Source organism: Zootoca vivipara, chromosome 5 (genome assembly GCF_963506605.1).
Source record: "Zootoca vivipara chromosome 5, rZooViv1.1, whole genome shotgun sequence".
NCBI classification, from domain to species: Eukaryota; Metazoa; Chordata; class Lepidosauria; order Squamata; family Lacertidae; genus Zootoca; species Zootoca vivipara.
In genome coordinates this window covers 6,488,152-6,514,554 of record NC_083280.1, presented here as the reverse complement: position 1 = coordinate 6,514,554, position 26,403 = coordinate 6,488,152, and the positions used below count along the sequence as shown (strand labels likewise).

The following is a 26,403-nucleotide window of genomic DNA, read 5'->3' as shown; positions in this document are numbered from 1 at the left end:
CTGACTTGTGCGCGCTGTTCAGAGGGGGTCCTTTAGTGGCATCCGTAATCCACCCCACCCCACCCCCCTCCAAGTTCTGGTAGCCTTTTCTGTTCTTTTTGTAGTTCATTTTATTATTATTATTTATCTCAAAAATGTGGCTAAATCTAATTATTAGCCTTACTGACTGAAGAGGGCTGACGTTGTATTTTTTCAGGTCAATAATAGTCTAAATTTTTTATTAGGGTTTTTTTTTTTTTTTAGCATTCACAAGCCGTTTGGCCGGCTTGCTGAACTCTGCTTCGCTCCCCGAGTTCCGCTTCCATGCAATCGCAGCCAGTCCATTGTGACGTAAGCGGTTTAGAATTTACACCTATTGTCTTATCTTCTCTCTCCCTGCCAGCGGCGGTTAAAAGTCAGTTGAGAGTGCAAACTCAGTACTGTACAGCCTAGCAGCTTTGGAGTCCGAAGCTGAGAACGGGCAGCGGATTTGAAGTCCGAAGCTGGGAACGGGATTTTCCATTCATAAAATCCCGTTGAGTCCATTCACAAGTTGTGCAGGGGTTTTCTCTAGTCCGTTTACTACTGCGAGGCCCTTTTTGCTTCTCATTTTCTGAACATTATTATGTGGACTTCCTCGAGTCCCCCCTATCTGATTTTCATTTTAACTCATCTTTAACAGTTTTCATAAATCATAATTTTAACCATTTTAATAAACTAAACTTTACCACAGATTCCTCACATTTTAACACTTACCTATATCTACCTTCCTTACCAACTACCTTCTACTACTACGGGTAATCCTACAGCCAAATCAACTTCCAAAGATACCCAAAAATTTAAATATTGCTCTGTCCTTCCTTTCAGATTCTTCTTTAACGATGGTGACACAAGGTTGCTGTCACAGCTTAGTAGAGAACCCAACTGCTAATAAAACATGCATTATTCTTGTATGGGACTTTTGTAAGCATTGTGAAGTCTTCCCCTCCTTCTGCCTCCCCCCCCCCCGCAGGTTCCAGGTGCGGTCACCAACCGTCTTCCAGAAATGTCGGGATCAGCAGTGGTACATTTCTCAGCTGGAAGCTGCTCAGACAAGCTATGACCAACAGATAAACAACCTTAAAGAGGTAAGCAGCATTGTGACACATGAATGCTAAATTGAGGGACAATGCCATTAACTATAGTGGGTCGCTGATATTTTGGGGGCAAGTGTATTGGGCTAATTTGAACGATGAAATCATGAATGTTACTCTGTTAGTGTGTTGTGCTTGTTTCCCAGACTTCTGAGGGTTAAGGAACCTTTCTTATTTTCTGTATTTTGAAATTGGAAGCATGTTTCAATTTACACTTGGGTCCATAGGAAGTTTTCTTATGTCGAATCAACACTGGTCCATCTAGTTCAGTACTGTCTACACTGACAGGCAGCAGTAGTTTCAGGTGGGGCATCCCCACCACTACCTGGAGATGCCACTGGGGATTGAACCTAGGACCTTTTGACATGCAAAGCATGTGCTCTACCCATTGTGCTGCAGCACCTCTCCAGATGTGCAAGAGCTGTTTGCCTTTTGAAGGCCCTGCCTCTGAATCTCTGCATGAGTCACTGCTGACCTGGGTGTGCTTTCTCAGGCAGGAGAAGCTGCTACATCTGTGCATCCGGCAGATGGGGATGCTGGCCTTGAAGAGAAAGAAGCGGAAAGCGAAAGCTAATAAGGGTAAGAGCAGCACACACACATCCGCCGCTGCACACACACAAACAGGTGTCCCTTTCCCTATTCAGCACACTCTGCTGCCCCCAAATGGGTTCCTGCAGTATTGCTAGCTGGCAAGAAACCGTAGTGTGTGTTTGTGTTAGTACCGGTAAGCAAAGGATGCACGATTTCAGACCAGCAGGTTTCTCTGCAGAGGACCGTCTGTTCAGCGGACTTTGATTAGGCTTCTGTATCCTGGTGCCTTCCAGAAGCTTTGGACTATAAAAGTCCTGTTATTCCTGACCATTGACCATGCTAACCTGGGCTGATGGGAGTCAGGAGTCCAGCAATTCTGGAGGTCACCAGGCTGCGGCTGCCTGCCCTTCTCTACCCTTCTGCCAAGCTATGCAGAAGGCTGGATCTGAATCCTGTGTTCAGAGAGTCTCCAAAAACACGACCCCAACTTTTCATCCTCCTGTTTCCCCTAAGCCTATGTGGGGCCCCTGTTGTTGTGGATGCACCCGGTTGAGGCAGTCTCTATTCAGGTGTTCTGCTTCTGGGTCAAATGGCAGGGGCAGGGCTGTGTCACAGGTGCTGAGTAGTCCTTCCACATGGTGCCCGTCCAAGCACCTGCAGGGAAGATAGGGGGGCTTTCATGTGTGGAGCAGCACGCAGGCTCCTTACAGACACCAGCCCTGTACAATGCCAGGGGAAAGAGCTACTGTGTGTTTTGATTTAATGCAGAAGTAGAGCATCTGAATAGGGCCTGCTGTTGTATTGTCTTGAATTACTCTAGAACTGCTACTACAATTTCAGTTTAGCAAGAACTCCTCAGAGAATGCATTCTTTGCCTGAAGTTAAATCCAGGAATACAGTAGTGTGGCAGAGCTCATTTCGTTCACGTTAACTGCAAAACCCTCCCCCAGCTCCTCATATGTAAGAAGGTATAAACTCTGTTTTCTTGTAATGCATATCAACAAAGAGTGGTACAGATTCTGTTTGCTTGCAGTTTGAGTGTTTAACCTGTTGGGATATTTTTGCCCTTCCTGCATATCTCTGTGGGCAAGTAAACTGTGAGAAGGATCGGTGGTGCTGTTTTGAGATAATGGCCTTTATGTTAGTGGGATCACAAAGCCATTTTGCCTGACACATTGGGCGTGGATTATCATGGCTTCTATTTTAGGGCCTAAAATTGCTTGCTTTCTATTTAATTGCAGGTGCTATAAATTGAGGACTCTGGCAGAAGCTGTCCCTTCCAATGACTATCAAGTGCTCGTTATCTACTAGAGCACAACATATACAAGTCAACCTGTCGTATTCCGCCTGGGCTCTCTTGCTTTGTCAGGGCTGAAACCTGTTAACCTTTCATGGCATGCCAAGGAATTATCTGGAAGTCGTCAGGACACAGCGACATCATTATCTGGATGCTCTCCAGCTGACATAGGCAGAGAGCTGACACGGGACGGGTGGAGTTATTTCCCATTAATCTGTGTGACAGAGTGACCCTGGCCATTCCAGGCCATTCCCTGGCATGCATAAAGAGTTGTTTTAGTTGTCCCTTTTCACATCAGTGGTGAAGCCTTGCTATCAATGTATGATCATAAAGCTGATGCCATGAAAAGGTGCTTTCTTTGAGAAATGCCAGGCTTTAATTTTCATTTTGCAACATTTCTTTTTTAATTATTATTATTAAAGGTTTTCTTGAGTTACAGAAATATATTATATCTCATAACATGTTTACAAATCAGTTTCATTTGTTGAGACATTGGGAAGAAAGAGTGGGATAGAAGTAGATGGGGGAGATGGATGTTGCAACTTTTCTAAAGCATTTTGGCCACTGATAGTTCCTTTTCTCTATCAGGGTTACTTCAATAGAAGGGGCATGTTTAGCTGCTGAATAAAAATTAGAGGTTTATTTGGAGAATTTAAACATTCACCCCAAACAGCTGTGCTGTCAAGTTTAAGCCCCCAAATACTTCCAGCTACCTTTGTAGATTTTTTTTCTGTTGGCATGGTAATTCTAGATCCTGAGGAAATGGTTACTTTGATTTCTGTTGAATAGTTAAATTTATCCCTTTTTTCTGACAGTGTTTCCGCAAAAAGAAATTGGCTGTAAATAATTTAAAAGCAGCAGTTATTAAAAGAATTATAGGCAATAATATGTTGTTGCCTCATTGATCTCTAATTCAAGAAAGACCACTTACTCTGAAAACTGGTAAAGGCTAGTGGGATCAGTGCTGCTATTAGGACATTTTAGAGTTTGGACTGCCCCCACTAAAAGTGGGGGCCTGCGGATGCTTTCCACTTGGAGCTCTCATGTGGTGCACTTCATGTCCAGAAGTTGCTGCCTCTTGATAGATTTCAGCTGAGCTGTGACTTTAAATGCTTGCAAACCGCCCTGAGCGGTGCAGGAGGCGGGGGCAGGGGCTTGCAAAGGAAAAGCAGGTTCGAAAGGTGCGAGTCAGAAGCAAAGCAAATTAAAAGAAAGATCGAAAGAGAAGGCAGCAGCGCCTGCCTGGCATGAAATGGGCGGCAGGTAGAGGCATAGCTGCCAAGTTATCCCTTTTTTAAAGGGATTTTCTCTTATGCTGAATAGGCTTCCTCGCGAGAAAAGGGAAAACTTGGTAGCTATGGGTAGAGGGGCAGAGTGCACAGTGGGGCCGCCGACCGGCCAAAGGAAGCAAAAGCCTACAGCACCCGATATTCCCAGGCGGTCTCCCATCCAAGTACTAACCAGGCCTGACCCTGCTTAGCTTCCGAGATCAGACGAGATCGGGCGTGTTCAGGGTAGTATGGCCGTAGACACTGCACCAGCCTCCCAACCCGGCCTATAAGCAAGAGCGCAGGGAAAGCGCCTCCCCCTGGGCCCTGCATGCTTTCCACATGCACCATTCACATTGCGTAGCTCCTCTCCATTCGTGGCTGCCTTTCAATACACTTTAACTGAACGGCCTGCGGATGCTTTCCACTTGGAGCTCTCATGTAGTGCACTTCATGTCCAGCAGTTGCTGCCTCAATGATAGACTTCAGATGAGCTGTGACTTCAAATGCTTCCAAACCGCCCTGAGCGGTGCAGGGGGCGGGGGCAGGGGCTTGCAAAAGAAAAGCAGGTTCAAAAGGTGCGAGTCAGAAGGAAAGCAATGGTGGGGGACAGGAGGCGGGCAGGTGTGGAGGACTCCCTGGTCCTGAATGGGGTAACTGTGCCCCTGAAGGACCAGGTGCGCAGACTGGGAGTCATTTTGGACTCACAGCTGTCCATGGAGGCACAGGTTAATTCTGTGTCCAGGGCGGTTGTCTACCAGCTACATCTGGTACGCAGGCTGAGACCCTACCTGCCCGCAGACTGTCTCGCCAGAGTGGCGCATGCTCTGGTTATCTCCCGCTTGGACTACTGCAATGTGCTCTACGTGGGGCTTCCTTTGAAAGTGACCCGGAAACTGCAATTAATCCAGAATGCGGCAGCTAGACTAGTGACTGGGAGTGGCCGCCGGCACCACATAACACCAGTGCTGAGAGATCTACACTGGCTCCCAGTACGTTTCTGAGCACAATTCAAAGTGTTGGTACTGAACTTTAAAGCCCTAAACGACCTCGGTCCTGTATACCTGAAGGAGCGTCTCTACCCCCACCATTCAGCCCGGACACTGAGGTCCAGCACCGAGGGCCTTCTGGCGGTTCCCTCGTTGCAAGAAGCCAAGTTGCAGGGAACCAGACAAAGGGCCTTCTCGGTAGTGGCACCCGCCCTGTGGAACGCCCTCCCAGCAGATGTCAAGGCAATAAGTAACTATTTGACTTTTAGAAGATTATTATTATTATTATAAACGAAAGATCGAAACAGAAGACAGCAGCGCCTGCCTGGCACGAAGTGGGCGGCAGGTAGAGGGGCAGAGTGCCCAGCGGGGCCGCCGACCGGCAAAAGCCTACGGCACCCGGTATTCCCAGGCGGTCTCCCATCCAAGTACTAACCAGGCGCGACCCTGCTTAGCTTCCGATATCAGATGAGATCAGGTGTGTTCAGGGTAGTATGGCCGTAGATGCTGCACCAACCTCCCGACCCAGCCTTTAAGCAAGAGCGCAGGGAAAGCGCCTCCCGCTCGGCCAGTATAATAAATCCTCAGGCGACGCCCAGTCGTCACATCCAACGGCGGTTAGCCCACTCAACTTATCTCACGTGCTTCTCCCGCCACGCCAAAGGGGTGGCCTTAGGGCGGCGCAGGGCCACTGCTCCCAAATGAGCTGCGGCCGGAGCCCCTCGGCGCTCTCCAGTGGTGCAAGCACGTTTGTGGGCGGCCAGCCGTTGGCCTAGCGATTCTCGGTCTAGCTCATTTTGGGCCCTGGATGCTTTCCACATGCAGCTTTCACGTTGCGTACTTCCTGCCCGTTGGTGGCTGCCTTTCAATACAATTTAACTGAATGGCTTGCGGATGCTGTCCACCTGGAGCTCTCATGTGGTGCACTTCATGTCCAGCAGTTGGCGCTCTCCAGCGGTGCAAGCACATTTGCCGGTGGTCAGCCTTTGGCCTAGCAATTCTCGGCGTAGCTCAGTTTGGGCCATGGATGCTTTCCACATGCAAGCAGGTTGGAAAGGTGCAGGTCAGAAGGAAAGCAAATTAAAAGAAAGATCGAAAGAGCTGGCATGAAACGGGCGGCAAGGGGAAGGGCAGAGTTGAAAGCGGGGCCGCCGACCGGCCAAAGGAAGCAAAAGCCTACAGCACCCGGTATTCCCAGGCGGCCTCCCATCCAAGTACTAACCAGGCCTGACCCTGCTTAGCTTCCGAGATCAGACGAGATCGGGCGTGTTCAGGGTAGTATGGCTGTAGACACTGCACCAGCCTCCCAACCCGGCCTATAAGCAAGAGCGCAGGGAAAGCGCCTCCCCCTGGGCCCTGGATGCTTTCCATATGCACCTTTCACGTTACGTAGCTCCTCTCCATTCGTGGCTGCCTTTGACTAAACGGCCTGCAGCTGCTTTCCACTTGGAGCTCTCGTGTGGGGCACTTCATGTCCAGCAGTTGCTGCCTACTGTATTTTTTATGAGAAACCCGAGGGCCGCTCACCAGAGCTTGGTGCAAAATTGTGTGAGTGTAGATGAGTCAAGTAATTATGTGCTCCATAAGCCACACACTGTATTATTATTAGTAGTATTATTAGTATTATTAGTATTAGTATTGGTATTATTATTATTCTTTCCATCAAGGGACTCAGTGTGCCCCAAGTCTGTCAGAGAAAGATGAGTGGAGGCAGGAACCAGTAGAAATTTTAAAAGGAAGATCTTTAATTTTCTGTTGCAACAAAGTCTCCTCCGCCCTTGCAAGGATGTGAGGACCTGAACAAAGGAGCGTAATAACTTTTAAAGGCTTTAGAAATTGCCCAGCCCCTTAGCTAAAGACCACCCAAAAGCATCATACAAGCATCACAGAAAAAGGCAGAAAAACAACAGAAATTTGAGAGTGTGGCTTGTCTCCTGTCTGTCAAGATAGGTGATCATATTTCTGATTGTCTTTCCTTGCTAGTCTGGTCCATTCCTTTGAAATGGTAAATACCTATTGATAGACAGAAAGATGCTCTTTCAATAGGTCTGCTTTGGCTTTAACAAATACTCGCCAGGCCGGTTTTGCAGAGGTTTATCTATTAACAGGATTTGAAGAATTTGTGAGTGAAGCAGCTATTGGGAAAGGTTCCAAAATGAGCCTAGATGGCTTTGGGATTGCTCTGTGTACTCACATGAAGAAATTTTTCTCAGGGATAGCAGCACACACATGGAGAAGCAGTGGCCTTCTATATGTTGTTGGACTCCCAATTCCCATCTTCCCTGACCATTAGGCAAGCTGGCTGGGGCTGATGGGAATTGGAGCCCAACAACATCAGGCGGACCACAAGTTCCCCACACCTGCTGCAGGTCTTGGAATAATGTTGGTTTAAACAGTTGTTGTTTTTAAGTGGCAAGAGCTGTGAGACTCAGTAGTAGAGAATCTGCTCTGCATGCAGAAGGCCCCGGGCAACAAACACTCAACCTATTGCCTCTGCATGTGACTGGATGAAAACCCAGTGGGTTCAGAAGACAAATAACACATCATCCAGGTTCTGTACCAAACTCTGGACATGTTAGTGTTAGCTCCCCACAAGGCCTCCCAAATCAAGATACCTGGCAACACAGCAGGCGAGTCCAGAGGCTGCAGTGGCAGATGCCATGCCTGGTCCAAGTGGGCAGTGCCAAGCCAGCTAGGGCTATAAACACACCTCACACAATGTTGCTCCTGTTCATGCTCTCCCCTGCGCGCCCATCTTGGGAGGCAAATGACTTCTGGGCTTGAGCTTTATCTGCCAGGAATTAACCCGGAGAGTCCTGCTGCCGCGGCGGATCAAACAGGCGTACCTCCCTTCGCTGAACTCAGTGGCGACGACTCGCAGGTCCTGGCTGGGCAGCAATTCGAAGCCTGGCAGCGAGTGAGAGAGCGGCTCCCCATCTTTATACCAGCTGGAAGCGGGAAAAGGCAGGAGTCAGAGGGAGGAGACTAGCTCAGCCCCACAATTCACATTTCACATGCTAGGGTGGCAAACTTCCCTACTTCAGGCTAGGGAAATGTGGGATTACCCTCCCATATGTATTCTGTCACCTAACAGCGTCTTGTTTCATTAGGGACTTATCCACATGTGGTAACGTTGAGGTCTGGTGCTCACTGCAGTAACTGGTAATTGTGAGTTAAATACAGTATTGTCTCCTGTTCTTGCGGGTTGGAGCAAACACTCCACCCTTTAGCTTCTGGCTACTCTTGTTTTCCTACATTGCTGTGTATTTATTGATGAGCAGGCTAACAGCTTCTTGCTTTGGACCTACAAAGTGAATGACCTTGCCTTATATTAACCAATAACTTATTAAACAATAAGACCTTAACACTTGCCATAAGTGACAGCAAGCAAAGACCAGTTAGCTTAGTTCATGGGTAGGCAAACTAAGGCCGCCTAAATACGGCTCGCGGACAGTCCGGGAATCAGCATGTTTTTACAGGAGTAGAATGTGTCCTTTTATTTAAAATGCATCTCTGGGTTATTTGTGGGGCATAGGAATTCGTTCATTTCCCCCCCCCAAAAAAAATATAGTCCACCCCCCCCCAAAGGTCTGAGGAACAGTGGATCGGCCCCCTGTTGAAAAAGTTTGCTGACCCCTGGCTTAGTTGGTCAGAGCGTGGTGCTGATAACGCCAAGGTTGCAGGTTCGATCTTCGTACGGATGCATGTTGCAGCACTGCGGGGGGTTACACACGATGATCCTTGGGGTTCCTTACAACTCTATGATTCTATGAATCTCAGCATAAAGTTTGGCAGGGGTGTGAGAGTACCATCAATTTAAATCAAGGGTGGGCAACCCGTGGCCCAAGAACTACATGTGGCCTTTGACAAAATTCCATGTGGTCCTTGGCCTAATTCCATGCAAGTGGGGGGAAGGTGTGGGGAAAGGGGGTGCCCTGGTCACTTCCTGTCTGGCCTCTGGCACTTTGGGGTTCAGTCCTTGCCACCGCCAGAATGTAGCCCATGGGGAATGCCACCCTGGGGGAACAAAGTGTTATGGGGGGGGAACGGCTCCTTTTTCCTTAGGGGGGGGGGGTTCTCTATCGGTAGGAGAAAATAACAGATGCCAACCAGAGAATATTGAGAAGCAAAGCAGCTAGTAAGCCTGATCTTTATTAAACTGTTGCAACAGGGTCCTCACTCATTACACACAGGAAGGAGGAGAGGAACCCCAAACAATGGTGTTCAAGCCCTAATATAGACTTTTGAAATTGCCCACCCTGTAGCTCAAGACCACCACCCCAAAAAAACATCATACATACATCACAGAAGGAGGCGGGTCTACAGCACAAATACATCATGGGAGGCAGTCTACAGCAGATATCCTGTTTGCCAGGATACCTGATAATGGTCACTGATTGCTTTACCTGGGTAGCCTGGCCATTCTTTTGTGATGGTTAATAGTGTACTTTAAAAAAAAATTCAGTCCAGCAGCACCTTAAAGACCAACTAAGTAGACTTAGTTGGTCTTTAAGGTGCCGCTGGAATGACTTTTTTTATTTTGTTTCGACTACGTCAGACCAACACGGCTACCTACCTGTAACTAGTGTACTTTTAGTTCCTGAATCCAGGTCACAGGCTCACCCTATTCACAAATACTCCCTTAAGACAGGATTTGTAAGCAAAAAGACAAAAGGAAGGCTTTCCCCATTGCCTCCCTCCTTGCAGAGAAATATATTGAGGTCAATTTGGGAGATACAAAATGGTTTGGGAGAGACAAAATGGCTTCAGGATTGCTCTCCTGTACTATTTCAGACACATGCTTGCCTTGTACATTTCTGAACGTTTATTTTATATTTGAGACCTTAGAATTCTTATAACAAAAGGTTCCTAGGCTGCTTGCTTTAAATGTTTCGGAACATATTTCGGACTGTGCTCTCAGCATGCAGTGAAGGGAGATGTTTCTCCTATATCTTGCCTCCAACCCCGTTGCTTACCACCCCAACTTCAGGCCCACCATTCTGTCCCACTGGCCATAGAGAGAAGTTGGGTTAGGGAGGTGGGCAAGTGGCTGGATTGCTGCAGGCTTTGGGCAGGGTGGGAGAGAAAACACAGGGTTTCTTACTCCTCCAGAGCTCTAAAAGAAACACGCACCGTGCTCAGGTCAGGAGGCAAATATTATTTCCCGCACTGGCCATTATTGCACAGTCTGCTTGAGAATACACACAGGGATTCTTACCTGGCTTGCAAGCGCAACCTGGAAGAGTTCAATCCACAGCGGAAGGTGATGACTTTGCCCTTGGAGATGTATCTGGTGTGAACGCGCGACGGCCGAACAGGCAGGGAGGAGGCGGTGGTGGCCGTGGGGTGCTCTGTAAGAAAGAGACAGAAATGACTGTTGCTATTTTGGGGTGGGATTCAAATTCAGGTTACATAATCGAAGCTGATTTGGAGCTCTTGCACAACAAACCCTCACTCCCCCCCCCTTAAAAAAAAAATCAGAGAGCCTGCTGCAGTTCGAGAGCAGCAAGCAGCTCCTGGTCTCACCAAAACAGGCATTACAGATCCTGGGGCAGTGCTTCTTCATGAAGGCTCGCCGTTGGTGTGTGCAGAAGCCCTTTTTGGCCCACAGCTGGCACTGCCTCTTCTCATCCACACAGCCTGCAAATTGAGGAGGGGGGGGTCACACGTAAAGCAGCTGTCTCTATGCCCTGGTTGAAACAGATCTGGCTTCAGGGAGCAGAGGAGGTTTCAAGTTGCAAGAGTAGAGGAGCTGAATTAAAATTTATGAACAAATTCATTTCTATCAACTCTGGCTTAAATAGTGATAATGGTTTCCCCTCTCACTACAAATGTTGATTAACTCACAGTTCTTATTTTTGCACACATTTAAGCTTTGATGTAATCCTTACATTTCATTTTCACTTGCCCTCAGTGTTTAAGTTGTTTTTCTCTACACCTGTGTGTATATAACACCTGCGTGGCGCTGTGGGTTAAACCACTGAGCCTAGGGCTTGCCGATCACAAGGTCGGCGGTTCGAATCCCTGTGACGGGGTGAGCTCCCGTTGCTTGGTCCCAGCTCCTGCCAACCTAGCAGTTTGAAAGCATGTCAAAAATGCAAGTAGATAAATAGGAACCGCTACAGCAGGAAGGTAAACGGCGTTTCCATGTGCTGCTCTGGTTTGCCAGAAGCGGCTTTGTCATGCTGGCCACATGACCTGGAAGCTATATGCCGGCTCCCTCGGCCAATAATGCGAGATGAGCACCGCAACCCCCTAGTCAGTCACAACTGGACCTAATGGTCAGGGGTCCCTTTACCTTTACCTTTAACTTAAGATAAGAAAATGAACCCTGCTTGATCAGACCAAAGGTCCATCAAGTCCTCCTGCATCCTGTTCTCATAGTGGCCAACCAGGTGTCTCAATGCCTGAGTGCAACAACTCCTGACTCGAGATATCCAGCAACTGGTACTCAGAGCCTCTGACAGTGGAGAGAGAACGTAGCCATCCTGGATTGGATGAAGTGGACTATGGTCTATAAAACCATAATAAACCTGTTTGGCTGTAAGGTGCCACAATATTTTTTTTGCTAAAACAGGCTAGCATGACTGCTCCTCTGTGGTCATCCAACCTCACAAGTGCCTTCTTTTAGTTCTGGCCCAACAGGAGTTGTAGACATACTATTCAAAGGCTTCTTGCAACCTAGTCCAAAACAGGCCGTCAACCTGCCCAGGCCAGCTAGAGAGGCATTGCCCCTTCCTGCCTCAACTGGAACTGAAAGTCAGGCTCAGATTAAGGGCTGAGAGGGATGAAACAAGTTTGCATTCGGGCAGAAATCGGAACTGGAGTTTGGAGGTGGGCTGGGAAAGTTTGCCAAAAGGATTCTGACAGCAGAAACAGCTGCATAAGACTGTGAGCTGGATTGCTGACTCTCTCTGCCTCTGGCCTACAGCTGCCTGCTTGTATAATTTAGCAAACCCACTACAGAGCTAATCTAGGAGGGTTATATTCTTACCACCAATAACAGCTGTTGTGAATTCTCCCTGTGCTTATCGTACATATTATGTAGGATGCATATTGTGGAACCGGGGGCAGCCCATCCTGTTTCAGCACCCGAGAAAAGGTGAGGCATGAGTGGCAAAGGAGTGACAATCTCTGCACAGGACAGTTGCCCTATAACAGTGCAACTGCTCCCAAACTGAACGGGGAAGTCTACTGGTACCAGATGTTGGAGCTTACTGGTTTGGAACCGCCTGCCAGGTGTGCTCCTCACCGTACAGCCGCTGTATGGCCCAGACGTCGTCCTGGCCAATGCGCCATGTCCTACTGTAGGTGGCATTGGGGTGCATGAGGGCGCGGGCATCCCGGGAGTGCCAGAGCCCCAGGGCATGGCCAATCTCGTGAGCTGCTACTTGCTCCAGGTCATTCAGCCAGACGCCTGCCAAAGAGAAAAGGCGAGAAAAAGAAGAAGAGGACCGGAATTCCTCTGCCACCACTGCCTGGCATCTCCGCAGGCCAGCTCCAAAGAGAAGCCCACGCAGAAAGTTATAGGAACCTCTGGAACAACATCGCACCAGTCTCACTTTTTCTGAGAGGGATGGAGAACCTCTAGGCTTCCAAATGTTTGTTTATTGAAAAGCATATACCATTTAATATTTTGAAATAGTGGTGTTGTTAGACTTCAGCCCTCAACCCTCCCCTCAACAGATCTGCATGGGGGCAGAAAGTGGGCTGCGTATCTGAGGGTCTGTGTAAGTGTGCAAGAGCCAGTGGCCACATTCACTGCTGGATGCGGCCACTGGAGAGTTAACATGGGGTGAATGTGGCCCCTGCTTTGTACAGTAAGGTGCATTCAAGCCACACAAAAGTCAAGTGTATCTACACATAGACTCCTTCCGTTCAGATAAGGCAGAGGCAAAATCACAGTTCAGACATTTGAGGCAGATGCAAAGTTGTGGTCTGGAAAGAGGGGGCATGGCCTCCTCTCCAAGGGCTAGCTAGAGAGGCCGGGGGGGCCACATTTGGCTCCCCACCCCATAGCAAAAAACATACTCTCTCTTGCCCTCACCCAAACGTGTAAGCGCTACTTTGTGCACGGTACCTTGCTTCCAGCTGAAGCGGGAGCGTCCCAGAATCCAGAATTCATGATTGTCAAAGTGGATCTCGCCGCGGGGAGGGAGGAAGGCATGGGCCAGTTCCCCATTGAGCCCATCGAAGCAAGGGTGCAGTGGGGAGAACCAGCAGTCGGTGTGGTTGAACGTGTAGAAACCTGCTCGGCGGTAGCCAAGAAGACAGAGGGCTTGGTTATTGCTAGCATTTGCTCCCGTAAAGTTCTGCCATTTATCCCAACGATCCGGCAAGGTAAGATAAGCAGAGGAAGAGAGAGAGAGAGAGAGAGAGAGAGAGAGAGAGAGAGAGAGAGAGAGAGAGAACCTGGCAGAGGATTTGCCAACCTGGTATTTTGGACAGCAGCTCCCAGCATTCCTAGGCCAATCTAATACCATCCAATAAACTGCAGAGGTGAGGACTCGAACCCATAGATTCAAGTTACAAGAAAGGAGATTCCAACTAAACATGAAGTAAGCCAGAAAACAGCCTATCTGAGATTACGCCAATAAAACTCAGAAACGAGAGGAGTTAGGAGTCCAACGTTGTTTATTGCACAGCAATAGGTTACAATGGGATAGCTCCGCAAAGGTTTCAACCCCGGCCAGTGGTCCGGGCAGTGGTATTTATAAAGTTTCAAACAAAGCATTTCAATTTCAATTTCCACCAGTCATATACATCATTACCTCATTTAAGTTGTTAGACCAATCAAATGCATAAGCATTGGCTGTTTCTGCTGACCATAGCTGCCAAGTTATCCCTTTTTTAAAGGGATTTTCCCTTATGCTGAATAGGCTTCCTCGCGAGAAAAGGGAAAACTTGGCAGCTATGCTGCTGACTAAGGTCTGATTCCCACCGTGTTCTGCTATGACCTTGCATGAATACATTGTGTTAGTGTTCATGTTGGGAACCTGTGTTACGTGTAGCCATTTGCGTCATGTAGCAACTTAAGTTCCAGCTTTGTGCTGTAGCTTTGTGATTTACATACTAGCTGTATTTCTGCCCCAATTGGGGAGGGGGCAACTTGCAAAATCAGCAGTTTCTTAAAGTGACAGGCTACCATAACTTCCCCATTAGAAGCACACTCAAGGATTTACAGGGGTGCACATTATCGCATTGATTGTGGCCCTTTGGGCCACTGCCGCAAACATAGAATCTTAGAATTTGTAGAGTTGGAAGGGACCACAAGAGTCATCTAGTCCAACCCCCTGCAATGCAAGAACTTTCTGCTGGGCTTGAACCCACAACCCAGAGATTAAGAGTCTCATGCTCTACCAAGCTTAGCTATCAGGAAGAACTTTCTGTCAGTAAAAGCTGTTCGACAGTGGAGCCGATTCCCTTCAGTCAGTCAGTCAGTCAGTGTTTATTACGGCAAACAGCCAGCATATCAAACCAGAAATTCTGCATAATTCTCTACATAAACAATAAAAATGACTCATATGGGGTTTTAACAGCCAATATACTAATTAAATGTACAGTACTTAAAATACAGGTCCGGAGGAATAAAACACCATAAAAAATAAGAGGTTTAACTAAAAACTGTAGCAGCAATATCATCGTCAGAGGGCAGGACAAATTGTTATAATATGTTATTCAATAAAAGAGTTTTACGTTTTTTAATAGCTAAGGTGCAAAATTTGGCCACAGCATAGGATACTGAGCTCAAAGAATCTTCCAAAAGGAATTTATGTAATGTTTCGGGGGAGAATTCCAGATAATATTGCAAGGGTTTGAATTTTGATAATGGGGTAAAATGAGTCGCGTTCGTTCTTCACTATAGAATTCACAGAATAAAAGAATGTGAATAACAGATTCTCCTTCTTTGGAGGTTTTTAAGTAGAGGTTGGATGACTGTCAGTCGGGGATGCTTTAGTTGAGATTCCTGCATTGCAGGAGGCTGGACTACATGATTCTCCCACAGCCCATCCACTTCAGCCAGCATTGCCAGTGGCAATGGGAATGGTTGCCCACAACATTTGGAAGGCAACGTGTTGGCAACCTCTACAAACCTTTTCCTTGAACTAAAACAGGGCTACGAATCCCCAACTTATTTTATGTCGGATATTTGTCGTTTGCCAAATCTCCCTTCAGAAACACAAGACACAAGTCATTCTCCTACAGCCCCTCTTTTAAAGTAACAACCACCCATTTAGACCAACATTTTCTCTTGTTCTCCCACACTCCTGCATGCAGGCTAAATAAATCCCACTCCTGCTGCCTCTCTCCATGTGTCTTCCATTCCCTCTGCTGCCTTTTTCATCTCTGCTGAGCTCCTTTGAACTTTCTCCAACTTGTCCAGATGTAATAAATCTGCCAGGGGAAGTCTCTCTTCCGCTCTTTGGGTTATGCCAGAAGCAGCTTGGAAGAGATGTTAAAACAGTAGCAAAGGGGGGCGGGGAGCTAGAGAAGCACCAGGAGCGGACTTCAGTCTTTCAAATTTCAGCGGTACCCTGTGCAAGGTCAAAATTTGGTCATCGTGTCCCCCCGTCCCCCTCTCGCCTTCCATTCTGCACATGCCTTGTGTCATACTTGCAAGGCCCTGTGGCACTTGCCTCAGCACTTTGCCCAGGGCAAGGGAACCAGTTGTGCTGAGCTAAATCCACATCTGGGAGAACAAGGCAGCCCAACCCACTGCATCTGGGCACCATCACAGGCACTTTCTAATATTTCCAGGCAGTCCCAACCTTGAACATTTTCACATGTGGAATAAAAATCAAAATGGCGCCACTACAGTCACATATGTGATATGCAGAGATAGATCTTGGAGACAAGAAGATCTCAACCCCTTCTAGGATATACCTGCCCTATCAAAGGCAGTAAGGCCCTGAATGCCAGTTGCTGTTGCCCTCAGGTCCTGCCTCGGGGCTTCACATAGGCACCAGCCTAACCAGCTCACTTGGTTAGAGTGTGATGCCGATAACGCCAAAGTTGCAGGTTCGATCCATGTATGGGACAGCTGCATATTGCTGCATTGCAGGGGGTTGGACTAGATCAGGGGTCAGCAACCTAAGGCCCATGGGCCACAAGCGGCCCACGAGGGTCGTTTAACCAGCCCATGAGCTGCCCCTGAACCGAGCCACCCATTCAGTGAGTTCCCACCCACTGCGCTAAACCACCGCAGCGCAGCGCAGGACCTTGCTTCCGCTGTGCCAAAAATTGCATCTGCGCATGCGCAGACACAGACACCGGAAATCGCGGGTGCACGCATGATCCAGCCCACAGAGGGATCTCCACTGGAGTGAACCAGCCCAGGCAAGGTAAACCTTGGGCGGCCCCGGGTCCCTTCCAACTCTACATTTATATGATCTATTCAGCCACTGCGAGAGCAGGATGCTGGATTAGATGGGCCTTTGTCTTGATGCAGCAGCTGGGAGAGCCTGAGGATCTTACCTGCTTCTCGAAACCGTTTCCAGAAGCAACAACTTCACTTACCACTTGGAATATGAAAAGCGACTCTTAAACTGCTCTCTACCATGACAGGGGAGCTGGTGGGAAAATGAATGACAGTAAGGGAATTGGGTGATGGGCAGATTTAGAGCAGTAGCCCCTCCAGACTGGTGTGTAATTGCACGCATCTTGGGCAACATATTCCTGAGACAATAATCGTGCATTAGGGATGGCTTCATACTGCAGCTCCTACCTATAGTAATGTCTGCCAGCTGGGTAGGGGCCAAGCGCCGGAAGCTGAGGGGAGAAACATCACTCCACATGCGAAAGGCGCTCGCTATGGCTCGCTCGGTGTCTGCCTTGTTGAGGGTGCTGGGGAACTGTACAATCCTGCAGCCAGAAAGAGGTACAGAGAGCAAGCATGGGGGAAAGCATAACCAGGAACATTATGAGCAGCGGAAGACTGGGCTGATTTCAAACTATTTTGCTAGCAGGTTCTTCCACCAGGGGGCGCTGTAGGGAGGATACAATCCTCAAAGGGTCAGTCTAGCCCAGGCATCCCCAAACTTTGGCCCTCCAGATGTTTTGGACTACAATTCCCATCTTCCCCGACCACTGGTCCTGTTAGCTAGGGATCATGGGAGTTGTAGGCCAAAACATCTGGAGGGCCACAGTTTGGGGGTGCCTGTGCTAAACAGATTAATCAGCTCAAGACACCAGTATTGTTTTGGTGATGCTACTCACCTCTCTTTCTCCGGGAGCCATTGAAATGCTTTAGGACTGGTGTTATATGGTCCCAGCAGCCACTCCCAGTCAACAGTCCAGCTGCCGCATTCTGGATTAGTTGTAGTTTCCAGGTCACCTTCAAAGGTAGCCCCATGTAGAGCGCATTGCAGTAGTCCAAGCGAGAGATAACTAGAGCATACACCACTCTGGCAAGACAGTCCGCGGGCAGGGAAGGTCTCAGTCTGCGTACCAGATGGAGCTAGAAGACAGCTGCCCTGGATTGACCTGCGCCTCCATGGACAGCTGTGAGTCCAGAATGACTCCGAGGCTGCGCATCTGGTCCTTCAGGGACACAGTTACCCCATTCAGGACCAGGGAGTCCCCCACACCTACCCACCCCCTGTCCCCCCAAAACAATACTTCTGTCTTGTCAGGATACAACCTCAATCTGTTAGCTGCCATCCATCCTCCAACCACCTCCAGACCTTCACACAGGACCTTCACTGCCCTCACTAGTTCTGATTTAAAAGAGAGATAGAGCTGGGTATCATCCGCATGCTGATAAACACCCAACCCAAACCCCCTGATGATCTCTCCCAGCAGCTTCATATAGATGTTAAAAAGCATGGGGGAGAGGACAGAACCCTGAGGCACCCCACAAGTGAGAGCCCAGGGGTCTGAACACTCATCCCCCAACACCACTTTCTGGACATGGCCCAGGAGGAAGGAGCGGAACCACTGTATAACAACTCCTCTAGATGGTCTGGAAGGATGTCATGGTCGATGGTATCAAAGGCCGCTGAGAGATCCAACAGAACTAGGAAACAGCTCTCACCTTTTTCCCTAGCCCGCCGGAGATCATCAACCAGTGTGACCAAGGCAGTTTCAGTCCCATGATGAGGCCTGAATCCCGACTGGAAGGGATCTAAATGGTCCACATCCTCCAAGTGTGTCTGGAGTTATTCAGCAACCATCCGCTCAATCACCTTGCCCAAGATTGGAAGATTTAAAAATGGGCAATAATTGGCCATATTGGCCAGGTCCAAAGATGGTTTTTTAAGAAGCAGTTTAATAGCAGCTTCTTTAAGCAGGTCTGGGAAGACTCCCTCACAGAGGGAAGCATTCACCACCCCACGGAGCCCATCGCCCAGCCCTTCCTGGCTCACTTTTTTCCCACACTCTGGCACAAAAAAATCCACTTTTTAAAATATGAATTTTTGCAGTTAGGAAAGTGATGGAGAAATGGAATAAAAGAGGTGAAATAGTTTGATGATAAGATGTATAACTGCTACAAAAGCAAATGACAACAAATGTTCATTGTCATTTAACTTCCCTGAAAACCAATCAGAACAAATGCTTAGTGAACAGCGGACAACATTAAACCCCCATGGAAGCTTTGCACAAGCAAATCAGGATGAATGCTCAAAAAACAGATTGTCTGGAGGAGCCCCACCGAGAGGTAGTCCAGTTGTCAAGCAGAGATGGAAAGCATCAAATCTAGTAGTACAGAGCAACACAACAGCTCCAAAAATAAAATTCTTATAACAATAACTTGCCCTGTGAAACTGTATTTAGTAAGCCTGCAATAACCAGGCTATTGATTCCCCACCCCAATTAAACATGCTCACTTGTAGGTCAGATTCACATGGTCCCATTTGTAGCCTAGAGGGTTGATTGCATAGCGCCTCCTTCTGGCCAAGCCTTTGTTGGGTTGCCAAGTAGCAGAAGCCACAACAGATTTGGCTGCTTCGTCCCCCTGCAAAAAAGCAAGGGCAGGGGAGGCCATTCAGCAAATATTTTGAGCCATTCCAGCTGAAAGTCCCATTCTAGTCTTAAAATTGGAGGATCCCATGTTCTCCCACCCACCCCCTCTCACACACACTACTCCCCTTAACCTCAAGCTATGCAAATGCTGTTCCTCCTGGTCGGTTCACCCACCTTCCTCACCCACCGTCATAGCTGTCAAGTTCTCCCTTTTTTTAAAGGGAAATTCCCTTATGCTGAATAGGCTTCCTCGCCAGAAAAGGGAAAACTTGACAGCTATGCCTACTGTTTGGGAGCCTCCCACCTCTCTGACTCCAACAAATTGAGGCTGTCCAGGAAAAGGGGGTTGTGAGAAGCTACCAGGGAGGGGGGGGGAGGGAAGTGTGTGTGGAAGAAGGAATTGGAAGCTGCAGCCCTGTGCACACTCACTTGGGAGTAAGCCTTCCTTCTGAGTAGCAGGCATGCCTAGGATTGCCCTGCAAAAGTCTTTGCAACCTCTCCTCCCTCCACCATGAACCTGACTGAGTGGAGTTATTGTTTCATTTGCATCCCCTTTCCAGGGACAATGGTTTCCTCTCTGTAGAGAGCTGCTCCGATCTAGCAGCGAAGAGACCCCCCCTCTAAATTCCTTCCCCCCAATTCCTGTTGACCACATTCCATCAGCTTCCCTTGCCAAGCACAGCCCCCCTAACTCACCTCTGCCTCCACATCTTGCAGAATCCAAGGAGCTGCAGGCAACAGAACAAATACAACTGCTGCTCCAGCGGCTACTGCTGCTGCCCAGCCCCACTTTGACATTTTGGGGCACACAGGGGGTCTCGGAGCTGAGGGAAGTCCAGAACTCTGCATGGAGGCCACTCCTGCCAACGTCCTGCGCCTCTAGGATTCGCCCATCGCTGCCGCCTACCCCATGAAGATGTCCAGCCTTGCAAAAAGGAGCCCCTGCTGCTGCCGCAAGACAGCCAGCCCCCAGCCTCGCCAGATTGGATCCATCTGTCCAAAATACACAGGAACAAAAGCAGGCGCCTGCTGGAACTTCCAGCTGCAGACTCCCATCTCTTCCCTACAATCCAGAGAACCGCCAACATCCCAGTTCCTAGGCACCGCAACCACAAAGGCACAACGAATGTATGAAATTACACAGGAAGCTGCCACCCAGCCCAGGAGTGTTTGCTCGGACTGGCGATGGCTCTCTGTGGTTGCGGACGGGGAATCTTTGCCAGCCCTCCCTTGAGATGTTGGGGGTTGACTCTGAGGCCTTCTGCATGCCAAGCAGATGCTCAACCACCAGGCTGGGACCACCCCACAGTTTGCCACAGCCAGTGTGGTGACAGCCACTACTGTATTTGTTCTTTTCTTGATAGATTCAGTCAAATCCAGAGAGGATGGGCCTACCCGCAAAAGCCTTTTGGGACCTGTGCAGACAAGGTGCTTTTGAATACCAGATGTCAGGAACAAAACAACAGAAAGCTGTTGGCTGTATTGGCTGAGATTCCGAGATGTGGCAGGTTGCAGAGCTTGACGAACCTTCTGGCGGACCAAGCATAGAACTCTCTATTGCCTCCCTACAGCCTTAAAGCTGCCACCCTTTCTCATCTGTTGCTGCAATATTTTTGGTGCTGAAACACAGGAAAAGGGATAAAGAGGAGAAAGCTGTACAGCAAGGTCAGAAAGGGGGGAAGGGTTTATTATATTTTGACTATTTTGTTGGAAGCTGCCCAAAGTAGCTGGGTAAACCCAGCCATATGGGCAGGGCATAAATTATTTACTATTACTACACCTGGGTGACCCAGGTGGCGCTGTGGGTTAAACCACAGAGTCTAGGGTAGGCATCCCCAAACTTCGGCCCTCCAGATGTTTTGGACTACAATTCCCATCTTCCCTGACCACTGGTCCTGTTAGCTAGGGATCATGGGAGTTGTAGGCCAAAACATCTGGAGGGCCGCAGTTTGGGGAAGCCTGTAGGGCTTGCTGATCAGAAGGTCGGTGGTTCAAATCCCTGCAATGGGGTGAGCTCCCGTTGCTCGGTCCCAGCTCCTGCCCACCTAGCAGTTCGAAAGCACATCAAAGTGCAAGTAGATAAATAGGGACCGCTCCGGCGGGAAGGTAAACAGCGTTTTCGTGCGCTGCTCTGGTTCGCCAGAAGCAGTTTTGTCATGCTGGCCACATGACCCGGAAGCTGTCTGCGGACAAACGCCGGCTCCCTCAGCCTATAGAGTGAGATGAGCGCCGCAACCCCAGAATCGGACATGACTGGACCTGATGGTCAGGGGACCCTTTACCTTTTTACTACTACTACAACTACTGCTACTACTACTAAGGCTTTGGAAGGGTGAAGGTGCAAGAGGGCTGGAACAGGAGCACCACGAACAAAAATGTTTCCAAAAAAGCAGAACATGCATTATGCAAAACTGACGTAGATGGAACTGAGCTTACAGCCTTAATTCTGTTTCGCTTCTGAATTAAGTGTTTTGGTCACCATTCTTCATGCAAAGAGTACATCTTATCCCACCCTCCCAGGCATGAGAGGCATCTTGTCCTGCAGCCCTGGTGATGCCCTCCTTAATCTTACCTGCTGCTATTCCTGTCTGAAGGGAAAGGGAGAGTCTGGCAAGGCCTATCCACACATTAGTGTTGCCAGGCCTTCACTACTGGCCGTGCTCCAACTGTCACAAAACTCTCCTTTCCAGACATAGCTCTGGGGCTAAACCAAATGGGGTTACTGTTGGAAGAACCAGCAATAGAGCTTCAAGCATGCCAAAGAAAACCTTAGAAGGGGAGGGGGAAGCAACTGTTAGCAGTTAGCAAGTATCGACGCTGCTGTGATCAGGACAGAAGGGGGCGCTGTCCTCCAGCAAACCTCAGTCGCGTGGAAGGAAAGGATTGTAGAGCTTAGTGTTAAGCATGCAGAAGATCTCAATTCAATGCAAGGCACCTCTTGGCAGTACTGGCAAGATTCCCGACTGAAAACCCAGAAAGCCACTGCCAGTCACTGACAGATGGATGAGTTCTTTGGTGCAATACAGGGGCAGTGCCCCATGTTCACTCTCTCAGCCCGTGCAAGCACTTGCCACATGCAGACGTCCAAGCAGAGTCCCCAGCCAGCAGCTTTTGGAGAGTGCAGCATATTCTTGGTGCAGCCCCTCTTCCTCAGCAAAGACCTGCCATTTCCTACTCTGAATTTGCACAGTGCCTCTTAGTGTCCCAGAATACGGTAGCTGCCAAGGCCAGAATCAACACTACAGACAAGTGAAGACTTGTGCTGCTTTGGCCTGCATGCAAAACTCTGGTTGAAATCTGCATTGAGGTGGGGAGGGCATTATTTGCTATTTTTTTAAAGCCCCTCTCGTTTCCTGCACTGTTTTAACCCCACCTCCTCTTCTTCCAGGCTTCCTATGACTTCCAGGCTTCTTCCTATGACTGAGAACTCATCATAGTGGAGTTAGGACCAGACCTAAAATATAGGAGCTATGGAGGAGCTGTGATAAATTGACGTTTTTTGTTTTGTTTTTTAAGGAAGGAAGGAAAGAGTCCCATCTCCATCTGGTGCACAAGCCCTGCTAAATTTAAAGTTCCAAGTTTGCAGAAGTGCCTAAAAGTTGTTCCCCCACTCAGGAGTAGCAGGAAACCTTGCTAGTGATACTGAGCCATGGCAGGACCTTCCCAAAAGCTCAATAACTTTTCTGTCTGGATATTTACTTCTTGAAATAATGGGAACCCTGCATTAACTTTCTGGTGCTTAATACTAAAAACAGGTTTTTGATGGATGAAATTAGCCTATTCCTAGTTTGGCACTTAAGAAAGTTACTAAGGGTTCACTGTAAGCAGGGGACCAAGTCTGAAGTGGTTTGTTGTTGTTGTTTAGTCGTGTCCAACTCTTCGTGACCCCATGGACCAGAGCACGCCAGGCACTCCTGTCTTCCACTGCCTCCCGCAGTCTGGTCAAACTCATGCCAGTGGCTTTGAGAACACTGTCCAACCATCTCGTCCTCTGTCGTCCCCTTCTCCTTGTGCCCTCCATCTTTCCCAACATCAGGTTCTTTTCCAGGGAGTCTTCTCTTCTCATGAGGTGGCCAAAGTATTGGAGCCTCAGCTTCAGGATCTGAAGTGGTTAGTTGTTCTTATTCAACTTCTTTCTGATGCTAACAGTTAATCAGCATGAAAACGTAAATAAAGGCACTTGAGCCTGGAAGTGAGATTGCCAGTTTGTTGGTGAGGAAGTCATTGGATTCTGTTTTTATTTAATTTATATATCCTGCCTTTCCTGGAAGGAATTCAAGCCGGAGTACATCAATATATTCCCCATCCCTTTTATACTTATGGTCACTAGATTGGGCTAGTTACTTTTAGTCTAACTTAGCCTGTGAGCTTCATGGATGTGTGGGGAGTTGAATTTGGGTCTCCCCGGCATAGAGCTCTATAATAATCACTGTGACAAAAAGAGAGCGAGCCTGATCTCTTGCCCTTCCATTGCTGTCTGGCAGGTCCATCTGCCCCAAGGGGCATCTAGCACCTTCCCACCAAAGGCATCAAATGTGACACAGGCTCTGAATGACACCAGTCTCCTTTTGACCACTCAAACCAGTGTGCCAGAGAAAGCCCTTTAAATCTGGGTTGTTGCCTTATTCCCTGCTCCTTGCATCAGGGTCTGCTGATTCCCTCCCTACTACTGGGGTCCATTCATCTGCCCTCAACCATCAGAACATGCCCATCTATGTTATAATGCTTGTGAATAGTCTGAGAAGCCAGTTTTTATTAGGTCAGGATAGGTGGCTTTCAGCCACAACACTCCCTTTAAAAAACAAACAAACAACCTGGCTTTTCCCTTTGCCTTCTTCCCTTCCTTCTATTATTCATAAAACTTCATATACTTTGGCTACTGGGGTCTGCGGTGTGCGTTTGCCAAAATCTGGGAATCTAGTGAATCTCCCACATGTCTAAGCCACTTAGGTTCAGGCTATAGGAGCGTAAAAAAGCATCAAGTGCTCTGATCTCTGGGAAAGACAGGGTGCAGTAGACTGGTTCTGTGCATAGCGAGAGGGATTTGGCTGGGAAACACAGGGTGCATTGTCTCAGGAATTTAGTATTTCCTAGGGCACCCCTGTATTCCTTCCCATCTGGGTGGGCTAGGAGTTGAGACGGAAGTAGAGGCAGCTATTACTAGGTGGTAAAGACACGGTGTTTCTGTGTGCTGCTCTGGTTCACCAGAAGCAGCTTTGTCATGCTGGCCACATGACCCGGAAGCTGTCTGCGGACAAACGCTGACTCCCAGCCTATAGAGCGAGATGAGCGCCGCAACCCCAGAGTCGGACACGACTGGACCTGATGGTCAGGGGCCCCTTTACCCTTTTAAAGACACAACAAAAGGGACACCGTTGGCGCTGTGCTCTAAACCACTGAGCCTTGGGCTTGCTGATCAAAAGGTCAGTGGTTCAAATCCCCGTGACGAGGTGAGCTCCCATTGCTCGGTCCCAGCTCCTGCCAACCTAGCACTTCGAAAGCACACCATAAGTGCAAGTAGATTAATAGGTACTGCTCCAATGGGAAGGTAAAAGGCGTTTCCATGCGCTGCTCTGGTGTCAGTGTTCCGTTGCGCCAGAAGCGGCTTAGTCATGCTGGCCACATAACCCGGAAAAACTATCTGTGGAGCGGACAAACGGCAGCTCCCTTGGCCAATAAAGCGAGACGAGTGCCGCAACCCACGAGTCGTTCGCGACTGGACTTAACTGGCCTACTCTATGAGGCAGTTGTGTAACAAAAGATAAGCAGGCTCTACTTTACTGAGCTTTCCTCTTCTGGCATGACCACTGCAATCCACAAGCTGTCTGGCCATTCATTGGGCACCTCTGACAACTAGCCAAAGTCAGCTATAGATTGTAGCCTGCTAGGCATTTGACATTGCCCTTGGCAGGGTAAGCCTGCTGCAAAATCAAGTGGCTTATGAAGGGACCCCCATAAATAGGCTGATGCATTCAGTGAGATGAATCACATTGTTTCTGTCCACGCTAGCTGGCCTTGACCCGATACCCTGGATATTTATTCCCCTGTAATCTGCCAATCACCTATAATATGCCATATACCTTTCAGGCTAGATTTGCCATGAGAGACTAAGAGAAGCATGCGCAACCACCCACTGCTCAAAGAGCGCTGGCAGGCTTCACAGAGCATAAATCCCCCTGGTGGTGAAGCTCCTTCACAGCAGCAAAACATTGTCAACTGGAGCCTTCTATGATGCTGCAGAATCCAGAATCCATTCACGACAGCAACATAAGGAACACCTCCACGCCACAGCCTAATGTGCAGAGTGATAGCATCCACTTTCTGGCTTGCCTGAAAAAGCAGGGGAGGTGGACTGGCTCAGTGAACTGCCACTAAATCCCAAAATACTAATAGGAAGGTTGAGCTGGTACTAAAGCAGCCTGCATCAGAGCCCAAAGGGAACCAGGTTGGAGAAGGCTGCCCTATAGCAAAGTTATATGAAGAGAACCCTTTTCCAGGTGCAGTGACTAAAACTCCTCTTCAAGGTTTCATTTTTTGCAGGGTCCAGGACTGCAATGTGGCACAATAGAATTCACTCTGGCCATGTCCAGAGAATGCCCTGCAGGCTGCCTGGTTTTTATAGGCAGTTTCCACTGTTGAGAAAGTTATTGACCGATTTCCATAGTGAAGCAAAAACTAACATTTGAGCAAAAGTGAATGCTTCCAAGGCTGACTCTCTCCAAAAAAAAACCTCAACATGTGCGGGATATGACTCCAATCAGTGTGATACAGTAATAACAAACCCTTTACTCAAAAGACCTCTTCTCCACCTCTACCAATCACTGGTTATGAAGGGAGGGGTGGGCTGCAGTGTGAAATTGATGCTATTCTTATGAGGTAAGATAAAGCGCAACAGGTCTGGCTGGCTCCCTAACAGAACTGAGAGTGCATGGCAGAACACTTCCCAGAAATCCCCTGCACCAGGCAAGAACTTCACAGCAGTCATGTGGGGATTGTTTAGCAGAGAAACCTCTGTACTTTAATGCAATGACCTTTGTAGACGGGAGAGCTGTGTGTCAGTAACAGGAGTGTGTATTTATGGCAGTTCTGTGGCGGCAAGGAAGAGGTGGTCCCAGGTGCCAATGCTGTCAAGGCTTTGATTTCCCTCCTCAATTGTAGGCAATGACTGCAAGGCTGAAAAATACAGCTTGATTGCTGACACTATAGGCCAGAGCTTTCCAGACTGTGTGTCACGACACATTAGT

General features: G+C 48.5%; 1 protein-coding gene and 3 non-coding genes across 4 annotated transcripts; all 4 read right to left on the bottom strand.

Annotated features, from left to right (window-relative positions):
- Nucleotides 1-4,352: 4,352 nt before the first annotated feature.
- LOC132592213 (5S ribosomal RNA) lies at nt 4,353-4,471 on the bottom strand. Its single transcript, XR_009557686.1, has one exon. It is a non-coding gene; the product is annotated as a 5S ribosomal RNA (ribosomal RNA).
- A 1,113-nt stretch (nt 4,472-5,584) lies between these two features.
- LOC132592227 (5S ribosomal RNA) lies at nt 5,585-5,703 on the bottom strand. Its single transcript, XR_009557700.1, has one exon. It is a non-coding gene; the product is annotated as a 5S ribosomal RNA (ribosomal RNA).
- Nucleotides 5,704-6,370: 667 nt separating this feature from the next.
- On the bottom strand, nt 6,371-6,489 carry LOC118094098 (5S ribosomal RNA). Its single transcript, XR_004693716.2, has one exon. It is a non-coding gene; the product is annotated as a 5S ribosomal RNA (ribosomal RNA).
- Nucleotides 6,490-6,803: 314 nt separating this feature from the next.
- LOC118093957 (matrix metalloproteinase-23-like) lies at nt 6,804-20,531 on the bottom strand. The gene is made up of 8 exons (XM_035133825.2): nt 19,856-20,531; nt 19,024-19,151; nt 16,923-17,059; nt 13,278-13,445; nt 12,450-12,614; nt 10,724-10,837; nt 10,416-10,548; nt 6,804-8,145 (listed from the first exon to the last, which is right to left on the bottom strand). The coding sequence occupies exons 1-8, from the start codon at nt 20,006-20,008 to the stop codon at nt 7,929-7,931; spliced, it is 1,215 nt and encodes a 404-aa protein (XP_034989716.2). The 5' UTR covers nt 20,009-20,531; the 3' UTR covers nt 6,804-7,928.
- Between the last annotated feature and the right edge of the window lie 5,872 nt (nt 20,532-26,403).